Raw genomic sequence first — 16,661 nt, 5'->3', positions numbered from 1 at the left:
TGCCTCTGTAATGCCCCGCTCTCCGGGCAAAGCGCACCCTTCAGGTGGGCCGCGAGCCCACCCACCTGAGAGGTCCTTGTAGGTACAGTCGTTGACATCGGCCGGGAAGTGGCTGGTTGGGGAGTGTCTTTCTGCAGCGCCATCCTCTGGATTATTTTGCACTTTATGCGGGGATTGTTGGGTGACAAACACTAGTGTCTTAAGAAATACAGAAAAACGAGCCAGCCCATACGCTGGTCCTTGAAGCCACACCTCCTCCTGTTACCCAGCGCTCCTTGCCCAAGTGGCCATGGGATATGAGTCTGACCCTTGCCTACGTGGCCATGGGATATGAGTCTGACCCTTGCCTAAGTGGTCATGGGATATGAGTCTGATCGAAGCCGCGGCCTAGCTCAGCCCCCACAGTCCCCAGGAAAGCCAGAGAGCACCCTTGCCTTCCCACTGCCTGACACACGAGTTAGTTTTTGTGCTAAAGCAGAGTCTCTTGGTTCTCTCTGGCAGTCTGTGGAAGAAGAGTGTGCAGATAGGTTTAAACATTCCTGCTGTCCTGACAGATTGGAGAGCTCACCATCGGCAGCTGTGGGAAGAGAGAGGGAGGGAAAGGTTGAGCAGCAGAGCCGTCTGCGTAGAGGTGTTTTATTTCAGGGGCAGCTTTGAGACAAAGTGCATGTTAGGAGAGGTCGAGATGGAGGGAGTGGCTAAAATTATAGACTATTGGCGCTGGAAGGGGCCTTCGTGGCGATGCCATCCAGTCCATTTTTAAATGAGGAAACTCGGCCGGGGGCGGGGCGGGGGGTCGACAGCTGGTTACGGTTCATCCCGCAGAGCAGAGCAGAGGCAGGAAGGGGCGTGTGGAGGCATCAAGGAGACGCGTACAAGGAAGGCAGCTAGGAAAAGCCAGTAAGGATCGGGGCATAAAAGAAGCACAAGATTGACAGAGGGGACTAGGGACTGGTTTGTCAGAACCTCCCCAGTCGCTGGATTGGACCAGGCAGGCTGTCCCTGTTGCTGGAGGCGCTCATTAAAGCATGTACTGGGGATTCTCATCACACCCTGCTTTCTCTCCTCATCCCCCATCTTCTGTGTGCGTTTTTTAAAAATATATTTTCATTGATTTCAGAAAGAAAGGGAGAGGGAGAGAGAGAAATAGAAACATCAACGATGAGAGAATCATTGATCGGCTGCCCCTGCACGCTACTGGGGAATCAAGCCCGTAACCCAGGCATGTGCCCTGACCAGGAATCGAACCATGACTTCCTGATTGGTTCATAAGGCGACACTCAACCCCTGAGCCACACCAGCCAGGCTCTTCTGCATTTTCATAATAAATTAATTGAGGATTCGGCAGCTCGATGGGGCAGGCTTCTGCTCTCCGGAATGCAGGAAGGCTGGGAGTGGACATGGCTCCGCTCGGCCCCCTGCTCATCACCTGGGTGCTGGGTGGCTGAGGCTCAGGGCCCTGTGAGAGTCTTGCTCCTCCCTTTTGTAGCCTGGGAGTTAGTAAGCGATCCTCCCCTCTCAGCCTGTGCTGCTCGAGGGAGGAGGGAGGAAGTGACCCAGCCTTCGTCTGTCCCCACTGCTGACCCAGCCCTTGGAGGAGAAAAGCTTGTTCACGGGGAGCGTGGGGTGGGGACCTATGACGCCAGGGTTCCAGCCGCGGAGACCAGCGCCATCGGCTCTCCCTCCTCTCTGATAGGTTCCCGGGTGCCCCGTTCGGACTGTCGAGGGGAGAGTGTACACAGGTGTGCGAAGTGGGCTGGTCCCACTGTGCCGCTGTTGCTCGATGTATCATTAACCTGGGCCTGTTGGAAGGGACAGAAGTCACTCATTCAGCCTGGGCCCCGCCTGTCACAGCCAGCGGGTGAGCTGGGTAGGGACGCTGTCTACGATCCTGTACTCCTCCTGGGCCCGGTGACAGATGGTGGGCGTGGGCCCGGACAGCCTCGCTCAGCTGCACAGGCTTCTCTGGCATGAGCCTGCTGGTTCCCAGCTCCTGTGTTCCACACGCAGTGTGCACCAGCTCTGTGCTCCGGTGAGCTCTGCACTCAGGGCTGTACTGGGCAGGAGGCCCCCTGCTGTCACGCACTGTGGGGGGGCGGGGGTGTCTGGGTGGCAGTGAGGCTGGGGCATGGGTGTCTGCATCCACCCTGCCCAGGGCAAGGTGAGCCCAGAGGACGTGGTCATTCACCTTGCTCCTGAGAGGGTCCCTCCTCCCTATGGGGCACCCTAAGTCAGAGGCCCAGTGTTGATCTGAAGGGCTTGGTGCCAGTGCTTGTCCTGGGGGGCCCACTCTGTCCCCATGTGGGTTGGAGAAAGCAGAGAGGGACTCAGTGTGGGCATAGAAGGCTAGTAGAGCCCAGCCGGTGTGGCTCAGCGGTTGAGCGTCGAACCAAGAACCAAGAGGTCACCGGTTTGATTCCCAGGCAGGGCACATGCCTGGGTTGCGGGCTTGATCCCCAGTAGGTGCATGCGGGAGGCAGCCGATCGATGATAGATGATGATGATGATGTTTCTCATGGATGCTTCTATCTCTCTATCCCTCTCCCTTCCTCTCTCTGTAAAAATCAATAAAAAAAGGCTATTAGAAAGGTCATGTGCACCCGAGGGAGGTGATACAACACTGACAGACAGTTTGCCTCCTTTGGGGCCTTTCACATGGGCTTCAGGCCTGTGTGTTCGTTGTGCCTCCTTCCCTAGCCATGCTGCGAAGGCGGGAGTGGTCCAGGCACACAAGGTGACGTGGCCCCGTGAGCTAAATGAGGGGTGCACAGCGTAAGTACCCGTTCCCTTCCATCTAAGACCCCTATTCCTTTCACATTTTAACCTTCAGGATTACAGGGTGCATTTTCCAATCTATGAACACAGTTCATGTTTTTTTTAACCCTCCCAAAAGCTGTTATTAAAGTAATGGGTGCATATTCCAGTCAGTTCTTAGAAGGACACAGATGAGGCTTATTTCAATTCGCCCTTTCCCGTTTCCGATGTCCATAGTTTTTCCTTACGTCTTGTACCACCTGGCTTCCTGTTTCACTGTAAAACCGCCACGTTATACATCGACACAGAGAGTCAAGTGCAGGCTCCGCCCTGTCGGGGCCAGCCCTTCATCTCATCTCCGGGGACGATTCTGAACGCCCCCATGCTCTGTGGAGACCTGTGGCCATGGGGGACCTTCCCCCAACCCCAGAATCAGTGTCCCCAGGCACCACTCTGGGACTGTGGGCTCAGGATGCACTTGCTTTCCCTTGAGATCTGTTTTGCTGCTATTGTTTTGACTAAAATCACCTTCCTGGGCCTTCTAAAATATCTGTGGGCCAGGCCTGCCCCCGAGCCACCAGTGTTTGTCAAAACTCCTGGAACAACAGGCTAAAAGGGAGGAATTTTACTGTGGGTAAATTGCACCCTCTATAAACCTGACTTTTTAACAAAATCCAGCCAAACTGCGCACGTTCAGGTTTGTGGCTGCTGTTGCAGCATTGTTTGCAAAGTATCGGAAGCAGCCTCAGTAACATTCAAGAGGGGACTGGATAAATGGATTATGATACTTGCATATGATGATATATGATCGATAGCTGTGAAATGGAACTACATAGATCTGTACACCTGCTGTGAAATATCTTTGAGACGTTGCATCGAGTGAAGAAAAGCCATATTACATACAGTGGGCAGATTTGCTTTTTCATGTAAATGTGTGCACGGTGTTTGTTGGTTTGTTTGGCGTATCTCAAGAAGGATGCATGAGAAATTGCCGCAATGGTTTCCTCTGAGAGGGCCTGGGTGCTGAGGGCCGGGGTAGAAGGAAGACTTCGTTGGCACTCTACACTGTTTTGTTTTTTTGTTATCCTTGCTCAAGGATATTTTTCCATTGATTTTTAGAGAGTGGGCTGGGGAGGGGGGACATCAATGTGAGAGAGACACATGGATTGATTGCTGCTTGAATGCGCCCTGACTGGGGCCGGGGATTGAACCTGCAACCCAAGTACGTGCCCTTGACCAGGAATCGAACCCATCACCCTTCAGTGTGCAGACCGATGCTCTGTCCACTTAGCCACACCAGCCAGGGCTATACACTGTTTTTGCATTTAAATTGTTTTCATTGTGCGGATATTGTCACTTCGAGAGGTAAATAAAAATAAAATGAATTGCTTTGAGATAGCTAGATGGATGGATGGGTAGATAGATAGATGGATGGATGGATGGGTAGATAGATGGATGGATGGATGGGTAGATAGATAGATGGATGGATGGATGGGTAGATGGATGGATGGATGGATGGATGGATGGATGGATGGATGGATGGGTGGGTAGATGGATGGATGGATGGATGGATGGGTTTGCTAGCTAGATGGATGGATGGGTAGATAGATACACAGACAGATAAGTAGTAGGCAGATGCAAGCCCCCGGGGTTCTGGAATGAATGGCATTGACCTCCAGCCTATTTGTTTCTCAATTTCAGGCCCATCGTCTGAGCCGCCTCACTCGCCCACCAACAGTGGGAAGAAGCTCTTTGCTCCTGTTCCGTTCCCTTCGGGCTCCACCGAGGACGTGTCCCGCAGCAGCCCCCTGCAGCCCCCGCCTCTCCCCCAGAAGAAGTTAGTGAGCCGGGCGGCCTCCTCACCCGACGGCTTCTTCTGGACCCAGGGCTCTCCCAAGCCGAGAGCAGCAAGCCCCAAGCTGAACCTCAGCCACTCAGAGATCAACGTCCGTGAGCATGAGGAGTCCCACTTCGGCTTCTCCTCGAGCCATGGGAACCGCCACCATCACGCCTTCTCTTCGGAGCCTCTGGAGAAAACGTTCAAAGGCAACGGCCACTGGGTCCCGGCACCAGGGCCGGCAGGCGGCAGAAGCGGCAGCGGGAGCCCCAACCTCCCGTGCAAGGGGGTGCCCTCGGCCTCCTCCTCCCAGCTGAGCGTGGCCAGCCAGGCCTCCACCAGCAGCAACCAGCTCCAGCTCCACAGCCTGCTGAGCAGCATCAGCAGCAAGGAGGGCACCCACGCCAAGCTGGTGGGGCTCTACGCCCAGTCGCTGGTCCGCCTCGTGGCCAAGTGCGAGGACCTGTTCATGGGCCGCCAGAAGAAGGGGATGCACTTCAATGAGAACAACTGGTCGCTCTTCAAGCTGACCTGCAACAAGCCCTGCTGCGACTCGGGGGATGCCATCTACTACTGTGCCACCTGCTCCAAGGACCCCGGCAGCACCTACGCTGTGAAGGTAGGTGCCACCCTCCTCATCTGCAGCACGGCCAGCTGGTCCTGGCTCTGGCGGGATTGGGGCTGGAGCAAGTCCTCCACCTCTCCAGGTTTCAGGGGGAAGGTTGAGTCAGAAGGTTCCTCTTAACACTTAATGCTCAGTGATCTCTCTCTCTGCCTGGCAAAGGGCATGGTGCAGTGAGATTTGCACTATGAATAGATGATTCATTCTGTGCTTCCAGGCATGAACTTAGGTGATCTCGTTGGATTAAGATAGCAGTTGCCTTTTAATGCCAACAGAGAGTTCCTTCATTTATTCAGTGGGGTTTTACTGAGTGCCTACTATAGGCCAAGTATTTTGTCAAGGTCTGAGTATAGAGAGGTGGACATAAGGTTCCTATGGAGCTTACAATCTAGCACAGAAGATAGACAGTTAGGGTATTGTCCTTCAGATCGAGCCAGGAGAGTTAGAGCTCAAACAATAAGGGTAAGAGCATTGACTGAGCATTCGCTATACAACTAGACTCTTTCCTGGCTGCATTAACTACGTGACCTTGAATCCTCACAGGGTAGGTAGGTTTCACAGATGAGGAATCTGAAGCTGAAAATGATGAAGTGATTTGCCCATAGTCAGCTGGTGGCTGAGGTGGATGCTTTTTCTTGTCTGCAAAGCCGATGGTACCATCATGTCAGTTAAGACAGATGAAGTTCAGAGAAGCTAAGTGATTAGTCCAAGGTAGCACAGCTCTTTAATCTTTGCCACTGGATCAGGGCTGTTGCTGCCACACCCCACTGCTCTCTCAGGGTGCAGTTCCAAGCCAGCTGGTTGAGCGTCTGCACACATCTGGCCATTTGGATCTTGGCCACTGACTCAAGTCTTTCCGTGTGACTTCTTCCTTCATCTCCTTTTAGTGTGCCTTGAATGTCTGATGGGTCTGTGGCCCTTCTGTAAATGTGGGCTTTTGGTTGGGAATGAGGAGGGGAACCCTGAGCTCTCTTTTGCCATCACCTGTCCCAGGATATTTTGCTTCCAGTTAGAAAAAATGTACATGGTGAACTAATGTTAAACAGCCTTGGTGGGGCAGCATCCTACTTATGAGTGAAGTTTTTAAAAAGATTACAATTATTAGCCAAGGAAAATAGCAATGAATTTCACGTTGAGATTTTTCTTTTAAGAAATTAGTGACACCACCCTAAATGATAGATTGGGAACTGCGGATTTCTATGTTCAAGGAACTGCATACAATTACTTGCTGCCTTCCTATGAAAAAATGAGGGAGGGGATGGCTACTAGGAGGATCCAGTTATTGTACAGAAATCAAGGCCCTAGAAGACTAGGGGCTGTGTCCAGATGACGGGCACTAAACGGAAGAAAACACCAAGGTCAGGAAGGAGAGTCTGTGGACTTCCTGAACTTCATTGCCTCTTTATATCTAACCCCAGCAGCTACTCTCTTGGTAAGGTCCCTTCCCTGCCACTCCCCCAACCACGATTAAAAGAGGAAGAAAAAAAAAAAAACAATGCCAGTTGCCGAAACCGGTTTGGCTCAGTGGATAGAGCGTTGGCCTGTGGACTCAAGGGTCCCAGGTTCGATTCCGGTCAAGGGCATGTACCTTGGTTGCGGGCACATCCCCAGTAGGGGGTGTGCAAGAGGCAGCTGAAATATATAAAAAAACAACAACAATGTCAGCATTTCCCCTCCTATTGGGATGGTGCTGTATCCAGTAGAGGAAGGAGTGAGTGGACCCTCCAGTGAGCTGAATGTGGTTAGCCCCTTACCACCTTCAGCCCAGAGCCAGGGGTCTGTATCCACCCAACGAAAGGAACGTAGAGGTGAGATCCCTGAACGCCAAGGGGATGGAGGCGCCTTTAGGAAGTTCATTGTCACTAGCCCCAGTGAACCTGAGCAAGGGAGCTGTGAATCCTCCCTCTGCGTCCGCCTTCCTGGTTCAAGTGCATCAGTCATTCTCCTCGTCTCCTGGGCCGGACCTGGGTGCTCTCTCACTGTCAGGAGACAGCTGACCTCTCCATTGTGAGCAGGAAAGAGCCTGGCGGAAAGGCCTCGTCCCTCTTGCCCTGAGGGTGAAAGCGACATGACCCTCCTGCAAAGAACCAAGGGGCCCCCTGGCACAAGATCTGCCAGGGTTTGGGGTTTTATACACGTGACTGCAACGTGCAGCTTGCATTCTAGAACCTCCTGTCATAATGTGACAGACATTCTCTGAAGACCAGTGCAGAAAATCCAGCTTCCCCGGAGGATGTTAAAGGCAAGCGTTGCTTCTCATTTTGGTAGGAAAGTAAACCATGAGGAAACGGGGAGATAGGCCTTGGTCTTCGAAGGAAGAGGGGCCCACGTGTCCCCCATCTGATTTTGCCGGACACTTGGCAGCGCAAGTGTACCGTGGAGAAGGAGCTTTGGAGAAGAGCTGGGAATGTTCAGAGACTGGGGAACAAACAATATCCGTTTGCACATGTGCCTGGCCTGGTGCTGGGGGCGGCGGGCGGGGTGTGGAGCATCATTTCGCACATGCAGCTGTTCCACCTCATTAGCTGCGTGGTCCAGACAGGAGCACAGCCGTCTGACCTCCTAGAGCGGGGGAGCGGTTCCCCCTTCCGGAGCCTGTCTGTCGCCAAGCTCATTTCGTCTGCGCCTGGTGAGCAGGAGCCTCGGTTGGGAGCCCTCTGAACAAAGGCCGGCTCGCACCTGCTCCCACTGATGCTGGGCCCTGGTTCTCGGGCTCGGCACTTGCAGCAGCGAGGAGAGGAAGGCTGCTCTGTAGCCCTGCTCATGCGTATAGGGCAGGGGAAAAGCATTAACTGCGTGTGAGGTTTCGAAGCCCAGTTCATTCCTCAGTCACCTAGAGCTTTGGTTGAGTAATTAGGGACCTGTGTTGAGCCGGCTGGGCCTTTCTTACTGAACAGACGTGACTTAGCCCAGATTCTCAACAGTGAATGAGGACCGGGCTGCAAAGTTTAAAGGAAGACTTGGCTCAACGAGACGTTTGAAATGTGAGCTCAATCAAAGGTTTGTGTGAATGTCTTGAGCCAAAAAAGCCCCAAGTGCAGACGCCTGAAAATGAAATGAGGGGGTGGGGCAGGTGGGGATGAAAAGGAAGCCTCCTGCCCCCCCTTCCTGTCCCGTCCCTCTACCCAGCTGTCTGTGCAGCCAGATGACCCGCTCACTGGTTTTTGAACCACATCCAGTCCCGTTGCCATTGACTCCGCTCCTTCATTTACATCTTTGTGCAGACTCTCAGCGTTCCACTGGGAGTGTGCGCGGGGGGCCCAGGCCTTTGAGACCCTGGAGAAAGGGGATCCTTGGAAACATTTCCCACGCCCCGGGCAGCTGCGCCCTCCGGGTGGTACAATAACCTACACACCAGCTCTGGGGTGTGCACTGAGCATGGTTGCAGCCAAACCTGCCAGAGCAGTCACCATAGCAACCTTTCCCAGCAACTGCTCACCTGGGCTGGGCGCCACACCCATGCTGAAAGCCACACCCGTGTTGTGTCACTTAATGCTCCCAGGGGCCTGCGAGGAAGGAGCTGTTACTGCCCTATACCCAGGGTGGAAGGCAGACTTGGAGATAAATACAGTCAGTCCTCACTGTATGGATCCCATGTTGTGAATTCACTGCTAAAACTTATTTGTAACTCAAATACTTATGGCATTTTCGTGGTCGTTTCTGGACATGCACAGAGGGGGGAGGATTTGAATCGCCCAATCTGCAAATTCCCAGCAGAGGTGGCACAAGGGGGCGCTAGTTTCAGCTCTCGCTGTCAACAGTGTCCCTTCCGTGGTCTAGTTACTGCCTCATTCTTCACATTTTGGGCTTATTGGTGGTGATGTTGCTGTTTAAGTGAACAGGCTGAGCGCTGAGGTCCTGTCCAGTGCTCCTAAGTGCTGTGGTGTGCCTTTGGGAGAGCATTGGACCAGCTTCATTCAGGCAGGAGGTAAAGTGCTGTTGGCCGTGAGTTCAATGTTAATGAATCAACAGTATCTGTTAATGAGGTATCTTTAAACAGAAACCCACATGAAACAAGGTTATATGTTGGCCAGCTAATGAAAATGTTGTAACCCGAGGCTGGCTAGAACTTCCCTTTGCATTTCCCCCGGGAGCCGTGGTTCAGTATTCGCTAATTCAGTGTGTGTGGCTGCTTCTCAGAACAGAGCTGCTGCAAGTACCCGGCGCGTTGGCAACTTGTCAGTGTTTGCAGGGTTTATGTTTAAACCAAGGTCTCTTGCACTCTCAGGCCCATGCTTTGACCTCTCAAATTCTTGTCCGTTGTATAATCGTGAGCAAATTGAACCTCTTGGACCCTCGGTTTCCTCTTCTGTAATACCATCTACCTCATTTGGTGGTTTGAGGTTGGATGAAATTTGATGCGTAGAGGGCTGAGTAGACACAGGGCCTCACACACGCAGGAGTTCAGTAGGTGGCCATGTGGCTGAGATACCCTCACTGGAGGGAGTGACCCCGACATCAGCACTGCGTTTCCCACATGCTCAGAGAGAGCGCTGCAGGCCGGCCCATACGCAGTGGTTGGTATTTATATGCAAGACTATCTGTGAGGACCACTCCCCTAAATTTTCTTCTGGTTAATAGTGTTCCAGAAGCCAGTCATGTATTTATTTATTTGTTATATATATATATATATATATATATATATATATATATATATTTTTTTTTTTTCCCCCCCCCCAGAGAGGAAGAAAGAGGGAGAGAGAGAAACATCCATGATTAGAGAGAATCATTCATCGGCTGCCTCCTGCATGCCCCACACTGGGGATCGAGCCCACAACTGGGACCTGTGCCCTGACAGGGAATCCAACTGTGACCTTCTGGTTCATTGGTCGATGCTCAACCACTGAGCCACACCGGCTGGGCTGAAGCCGGCCATTTAAAAGCTAAAGACAGTTGAATAAGAAAGAGCTGCAGCAATGCCCTTTGGATAAGGTATTCCCAAATCATGTTTGCTGGTATAATGGAACCAATGTCTGGGATAAATGCACTTCCCTTTTATTTCTATTCCACTCCTATAGCAGAGAAATTATCAGATTAATGTGTTACCTCCCCCGCTTCCCCATTAGGTTGATAAAAGTTTCCTAAGAGGCCGAACTCTTTTATCCCAGGTTTCATGCTGAGAAGGGTTCTATAGCTGCAGTATAAATAAATCTCTGTGAAAAGTGCTTGCTGTGGAACTTCTAAAAACAGCACCTGTGAGCACTGTGACCATTGCAGTCACCTGAGTGGGGCCGCGCGGCAGCCCGAAGGGTTATTCCGGGATTGTCCGCAGGATGATGTGTTCCGGGTGGATGCGAGAAGCCTTTCTTCTGGGGATTACACACTGATCCTTACCTTCCGTAAAGCGAGGCCGAGGCTGTGCACCAGCCTTTGGGAGAGGAGATCACAGACCAGCTTCCGTCCCTTCCAGTGTAATTACAGGGCCCCCGGGCCCCCGGTGTCTGGCTCAAGGCCCTCCAGTTGTGTGGCGACCCGATGAGGATCAGTGCGGCTGAAGGTCCCGGGTGGCTGGCATTGTCATTAGCACAAAAAGATGTTGAAGAGACGGTTGTGGGGATTCCCCAGAGGAGCTTGAGATCACCTGTGTGCTTGCTCCTACTTTCCGCTCAGAGGGTGCCCTGGCCCTGGAGAGCTTTCTGTTTTCCTTCAGCTACTCTGACTCACATGGCAGTTTCATTGAAATCAGCCCTGCAGGTCATGCCAGCTAGTAGGCAGTGCATACGTACCTGGGTCTACAAACTAGGGCCGCCTCAGAGAACGAGGCCAAGGCCCAGAAGCTTAGGGCCTGCATCTGAGGTTCCCAAGAAGGATGCACCCCCGTGGTCAGGCTGGTCCCCTGTCAGGTAGCTGCCCATTCAGGTGCTGGGGGTGGGCAGCCAGGCTGACTGCCTGTGTCGGCTCTGATCTGGCTTCCTGAGAATCTGTCCAGCTGACACCGTGGGCAGAGGGAAGGCTTCCTACCATTGCCAGGGGGCCACACTGTATGTTGTTGCTCAGGGACCCCACTCTTACTGGACTGTGTGGTCATTTTACTTTTGATTTTTTAAGAAATTGCCAAACCGTGTTCCAAAGTGACTACGCCGTTTTTACAAACCACCAGCAATACATCAGTGTTCCCATTTCTCCATACCGTCATAGACACTTGATATTGTCTGTCATTTTTCTTACAGCCATTCTAGTGGGCGTCAGCCAGTATCTCACTGTGGGTTTGATTTGCATTTCCCTGATGACTCATGATGTTGAACATCTTTTCTTGTGCCTATAGTCATTTACATATTTCTTTGGTGAAATGCCTGTTAATACCTTTGCCCTACTTTTTCATTGGGAAGTTTATCTTATAACTGAGTGGTAAGAGGTTTTCTTTTGTAAACTGGATACAAAGCATTTATCAGATATGTGTCTTGCACATATTTTCTCCCAGTCTGTTGCTTGCCTTTCTTTTTTCTTAAAGGTATATTTTAAAGCATAAAAGTTTTGAATTTTGATGGGGTCAAACTTACCCATTCTTTCTTTTAGGAACCATGCTTTTGGTGTGGTATCAGATGTCTTTGCTCAACCCAAGGTCTCAACGATTCTCGCCTATGTTTTCTTCTAACATTTGTATGTTTGGGTCCCTTATACCTAAGTCTCTGTGACCATTTTGAGTTCGGGTGTGTGCATGGCGTGAAGTAAGTTTCAGTTCACCTTTTCACGGGGCGGTTTCCAAATATCCCAACACCGTTTGTTGAACAGATGATGGATCTTCCTCTTGACCTTACCTCTCCTTTTCCCCGCAGATCTGCAAAACCCCCGAGCCCAAAGCGGCCTCCTACTGCAGCCCGGCTGTGCCCGTCCACTTCAACATCCAGCAGGACTGCGGCCACTTCGTGGCCTCGGTGCCCTCCAGCATGCTCGCCTCTCCAGACGTACCCAAGGACCCCGCGCCTGCCCCGCCCTCTCAGCCCCCCGCCCAGGAGCAGGACTGCGTGGTGGTCATCACCCGCGAGGTGCCCCACCAGACCGCCTCGGACTTCGTGCGGGACTCGGCCGACACCCATCGGTCTGAGCCCGAGGCCTACGAGCGTCGCGTGTGCTTCCTGCTGCTGCAGCTCTGCAACGGGCTGGAGCACCTGAAGGAGCACAGGGTCATCCACCGGGACCTGTGCCTGGAGAACCTGCTGCTGGTGCACTGCACCCCCCAGGCCTCCCCCCGCCCCCCTGCCTCCTCCGCCACCACCGGCGCTCCTCCCTCCACCACGTGCCCTGCCCCTGCTGCTAGTCCTGCCCCTGGCCCCTCCACCACCCTCCCCGCCAGTGTCACCCCCAGCCCCCCAACTGCCCCCACCTGTCAGGGGGTGCCCAGTGAGGAGCACCTGCCCCGGCTCATTATCAGCAACTTCCTGAAGGCCAAGCAGAAGCCGGGCAGCACCACCAACCTGCAGCAGAAGAAGAGCCAGGCCCGGCTGGCCCCCGAGATCGTGTCTGCCTCCCAGTACAGCAAGTTCGACGAGTTCCAGACGGGCATCCTCATCTACGAGCTGCTGCACCAGCCCAACCCATTCGAGGTGCGGGCCCAGCTGTGGGAGCAGGACTACCGGCGGGAAGACCTGCCGCCCCTGCCCACCCTGTCCCTCTACTCGCCCGGCCTGCAGCAGCTCGCCCACCTGCTGCTGGAGGCCGACCCCATCAAGCGCATCCGCATCGGGGAGGCCAAGCGGGTGCTGCAGTGCCTGCTGTGGGGGCCGCGGCGGGAGCTGGTGGAGCAGCGCGGCGCCGGCACCTCGGAGGAGGCGCTGAGCGGCACGCTGCACAACTGGATCGACATGAAGCGCGCCCTGATGATGATGAAGTTCGCCGAGAAGGCCGTGGACCGCAGGCGCGGCGTGGAGCTGGAGGACTGGCTCTGCTGCCAGTACCTGGCGTCCGCCGAGCCCAGCGCCCTCTTACAGGCGCTCAAGCTCCTGCAGCTTCTGTGAGCGCAGCCCCGCCTGCACTTTCGCTGCCCTTTTCCCTGTCTGCCCCCTTCGCGTCCAGCCCCTTCCTGTTGTCCGTCCTGACCCCGTGCCCTGCCTGCCTCGGAAAGCTTCGTGTCTCCCTGGGAAATGGTACAGTGACTCGGATGTAATATGTATATAAAGTGTGTACATGTGAAAGGCTGAGGATGTCATGGCCGCCTGCGGCCGCCTCTGCTCCCAGGTGCTCCTGGTTTCTCCGCGGTGATGCACACTCCAGCTCAGTCCAGGTCCTGGGGACTGGGCTGCCCGCAGAACGAAGCCTGGACTCTGGCCTCGCTGCCCCATCGTGGGATCTCTTCACCTTCCTGTCCAATTGTTATTTAAAGAAAAAAAAAGTCATTAAAAATGTTTTGATTGAGTCACGAGCAAAGCTTTTTTATCCCCAAATGTCCAAGTGCATGACTGTCTTTGGCGGGTAACACTGAAGACAAGCCTCTGAAGCAATGGCTGGGCCCCCTGGAGTGGCCTTGGTCTGACCCTTCTCGTGAGAGAGCAGCAGGCCTACGTCGGGCTTGGCGGCCTATGTTCCCCGCCTCTCCCCCCTGGCAGTCTCAGAAGGAATCTAGACGCAGCTGACGTGGTCCCACAGGTTGGGAATTCAATCCCACTGCTCCAAACCACGTCCATTGGCTAACGCTGGTTACCATTTGTGTTGGTGAGCGGCCTGGCTGAAAATAGAATCCACTCCAGGTAGTTTCCATGTAGAAACCTTAGGAAGGTGTGGGCAAGGTTAAGGGAAGAGACGGTGAGGAGGCAAAGGCTGGCACGGGAGAACCACCTGCTCTGTTGCCACCTGTCATCTCCAGGCCAAGACCAACGGGACACCAGACAGCCGGGGGTTGGGGTGATGCCCTGGGCAGGATCAGCCTCCCCGCAGAGGGAAAGGGGTGAACGGTTGGGGTGGCAGTGGGCACACGGCTCACTGTTCTTACTGTACTAGATCGTGGGAAGGCAGCAGTAGAACTCGGGCTCTCGTTCCCAGACCAGCGCTCTGCTGTTCTAAGCTCCTTCCCGTTTCCAGTTTTAAAAACGCATACGTTTAACCCTTTTGGCACCTGCTATCTACTACAGTCAGGGTGTTACCATGCCTTTAGAATGCACACAGAGCTAGGAAGCACCAGGACTTCCCTCTTCAAAGTGACCCGAGGTCAACCATTACTCATTTGAAGGAGAACAGCCCCCAGGCCCACGTATTCTTATCGAACGGACAATCTTCCAATTTCCGAACTAATGCCTAAAACCGTGTTGATAATTATGGACAATTTGAAACAAAGGCAAAGGTTTTAATGGATGTCCTAAAAATCTGGGCATGTGGCTAGCAAGCAGGGTGGGGAACTCTGCCAGATCCCGTCAGTGCTTTGCAAGCTCCGCCTTCCTGCCTGGCACTGGAGGTAAACATCCCATTTCCATGCATCTGGGTGAAGATGGCACCTGTGGTCACATTTCTTATTTCAGTTGTTACTTGAGCATTCAGGAAAGAACTGGCTAAAACCCGCTCCCAACTATGTTTTGGTACAAGAGAAAAGAGTCTTTGAACGCTGGAATCATAATTCTCCACAGGACCTACGTTTCAGAGGGCACTATTTTGTCAGTTGTTCGTTCCTGAGAAGTTTCCAAGCAAACCCTCCACTGTGGATTTGCTGCCCGGCTTTCTTGTCCTTTCTCACTTGGGGGAAATAAACAATGGAGCGGGAGGAGACAAATACTCCACCAGGGGAGTGTGGTGCCATTTGGAAACACATGTCTCACTGGCACATTTTAAGTCTCTGAATTAATTGCACTTTTTTTATATGCCACCCACTTCATGGGGGACGAGAGGAGAGATTGTCAAAGAGTTTTTAAGAACCAAAATGAACCGGAAAGTAAAAATGGGGGGCGGGCGGGGGAGAACGTAAGCAATAAATTCTGATTGAAAAGAATGATAGCCATCAAACATAAAACGTACTTCCGAGCTTTCCACCAAGCAAGGAAAAGTAGAAGACAGCTGATTGCACAAATCTGTGTGTCATTACAGGAAACAGTTCCGTTTGTCAGGAGGGAGAAGCCCATTCCCAGTGCTTGGTTCTGAAGTGGATTTGTCAAGGACTTCCATGTTTAAAGACATTTTTCCAGGTGGGACAATTGCTTATACCCGTCATTGGTGAAATCCAACTGGTAGCATTCAAGCCAGTTCCATCAAGGAGTTCTCTAGGGCAGAAACCATTCATCTCCATGGGTTGGCTTTTCCCATAAATGGTAAGCCATGTGGGTCATGTGACTACAAACACTAGGTTTGGCAGACAGCTGCAGTCACACTAAATTCAGGGGCTCAATATAACTTCTTTTGTAACTTCAAAATACACCTGGGGTGCATGGCCTCATCTCACAGAAAGCTCAGCACCAACTAGATTCGGTCCAGAAACAGCAGCTTATTCCACAGGACTGAGGTTCGGCAATAAGAGTATTAAATAACCAGATGTTATGATGCAGTCTCATAACATCTGGTTATTTAATACTCCTGGTATCTGTGAGTTCATCTTTTTTCTTGGCTTTAGATCCAACTACTGGTATTGAAATCTTGTGGTTCTTTCTTTCTCTCTCCCGCTCTGAGTCAACTCGCCCCCATATCCTCTTCACATTTGTAATTTCTGTTGTTAGCGTGCCTTCCCCTTTTTCATGCCAAGATGTGGATTCTTTTTTTCTTCTAAATTCTTTCCTGTAGGCGTTATGGAGCTGTACATCTGAATTGTGATACCCTTGCCAGAAGCAAAGATAAGCACTTCAGAGATTATTTATTTATCATAACCCAAGGCTCAGATCTGAAAAGATGGGGCTCTGGGGAGCTGTAGTTCTGTGTAACACTTCCTGATTTTCAAGAACTTATGGCTGGAATATGCTCTTTTGTGATGTCCACATGTCCACCAAACAATTAGGAGGGTTTTGAAGAGGAAAGACACATGTTACTTGAATAACTTCTCCAAAATTTGTTCTTTAAATATTTAGCCAATAAATGAGGCAGCCCTTCCCCACTCGGTTGAATGGCTATAAATCCTTGAAGATCTAAAGATAAACTTATTAACTAACTCTTATTAAAAATGAGTAACTTTGTAATGTAAAAATCTGCTTGGCATATTTAATAAAGAGTGATGTGAATGGAATTGATTCATTAGAAACCCAAATCTAACCCAACTGATGTCATTGCTAAAAATAAAAGACAAAAATAACACGTTTGGGGGAATTTCCATGGGGTGAATTTCTTGACAAATTACTCTTTCTTTCCTTCTATTTTCCAATGCTAATTAATGAGGGTAAAGGACAGCAAAGGAGAACTATTCCTGGCAGAAGATAGCCTAGGAGGATTCGTGCCCTGGGGAGGAGGTTAGGAGCTAGCCTGATGGTCCAAGGAAAAGGAGTCCAAATTAACCCACACATCATTGATTTAGGGGGACCTGGGGTTGGGCTAGAACTTCCATGA

General features: G+C 52.0%; 1 protein-coding gene across 3 annotated transcripts in view; it reads left to right on the top strand.

Moving 5' to 3' along the window:
* Positions 1 to 15,631, top strand: part of PRAG1 (PEAK1 related, kinase-activating pseudokinase 1) — a 52,963-nt gene extending 37,332 nt beyond the window's left edge. For all 3 annotated transcript variants that reach the window (XM_079778961.1, XM_079778962.1, XM_079778963.1), the window contains exons 5-6: positions 4,456 to 5,210; positions 11,990 to 15,631. In XM_079778961.1, coding sequence (XP_079635087.1) covers positions 4,456 to 5,210; positions 11,990 to 13,168 — 1,934 coding nt within the window. In that variant the 3' untranslated portion in view covers positions 13,169 to 15,631. The remainder of the gene's footprint in view (positions 1 to 4,455; positions 5,211 to 11,989) is intronic.
* The last annotated feature ends 1,030 nt before the right edge of the window (positions 15,632 to 16,661 follow it).

Source organism: Cnephaeus nilssonii (genome assembly GCF_951640355.1).
Source record: "Cnephaeus nilssonii genome assembly, chromosome: 8".
In the NCBI taxonomy this organism is placed as follows: Eukaryota; Metazoa; Chordata; class Mammalia; order Chiroptera; family Vespertilionidae; genus Cnephaeus; species Cnephaeus nilssonii.
The sequence above is the reverse complement of the archived record's forward strand: the minus strand, read 5'-3'. Positions and strand labels throughout refer to the sequence as shown.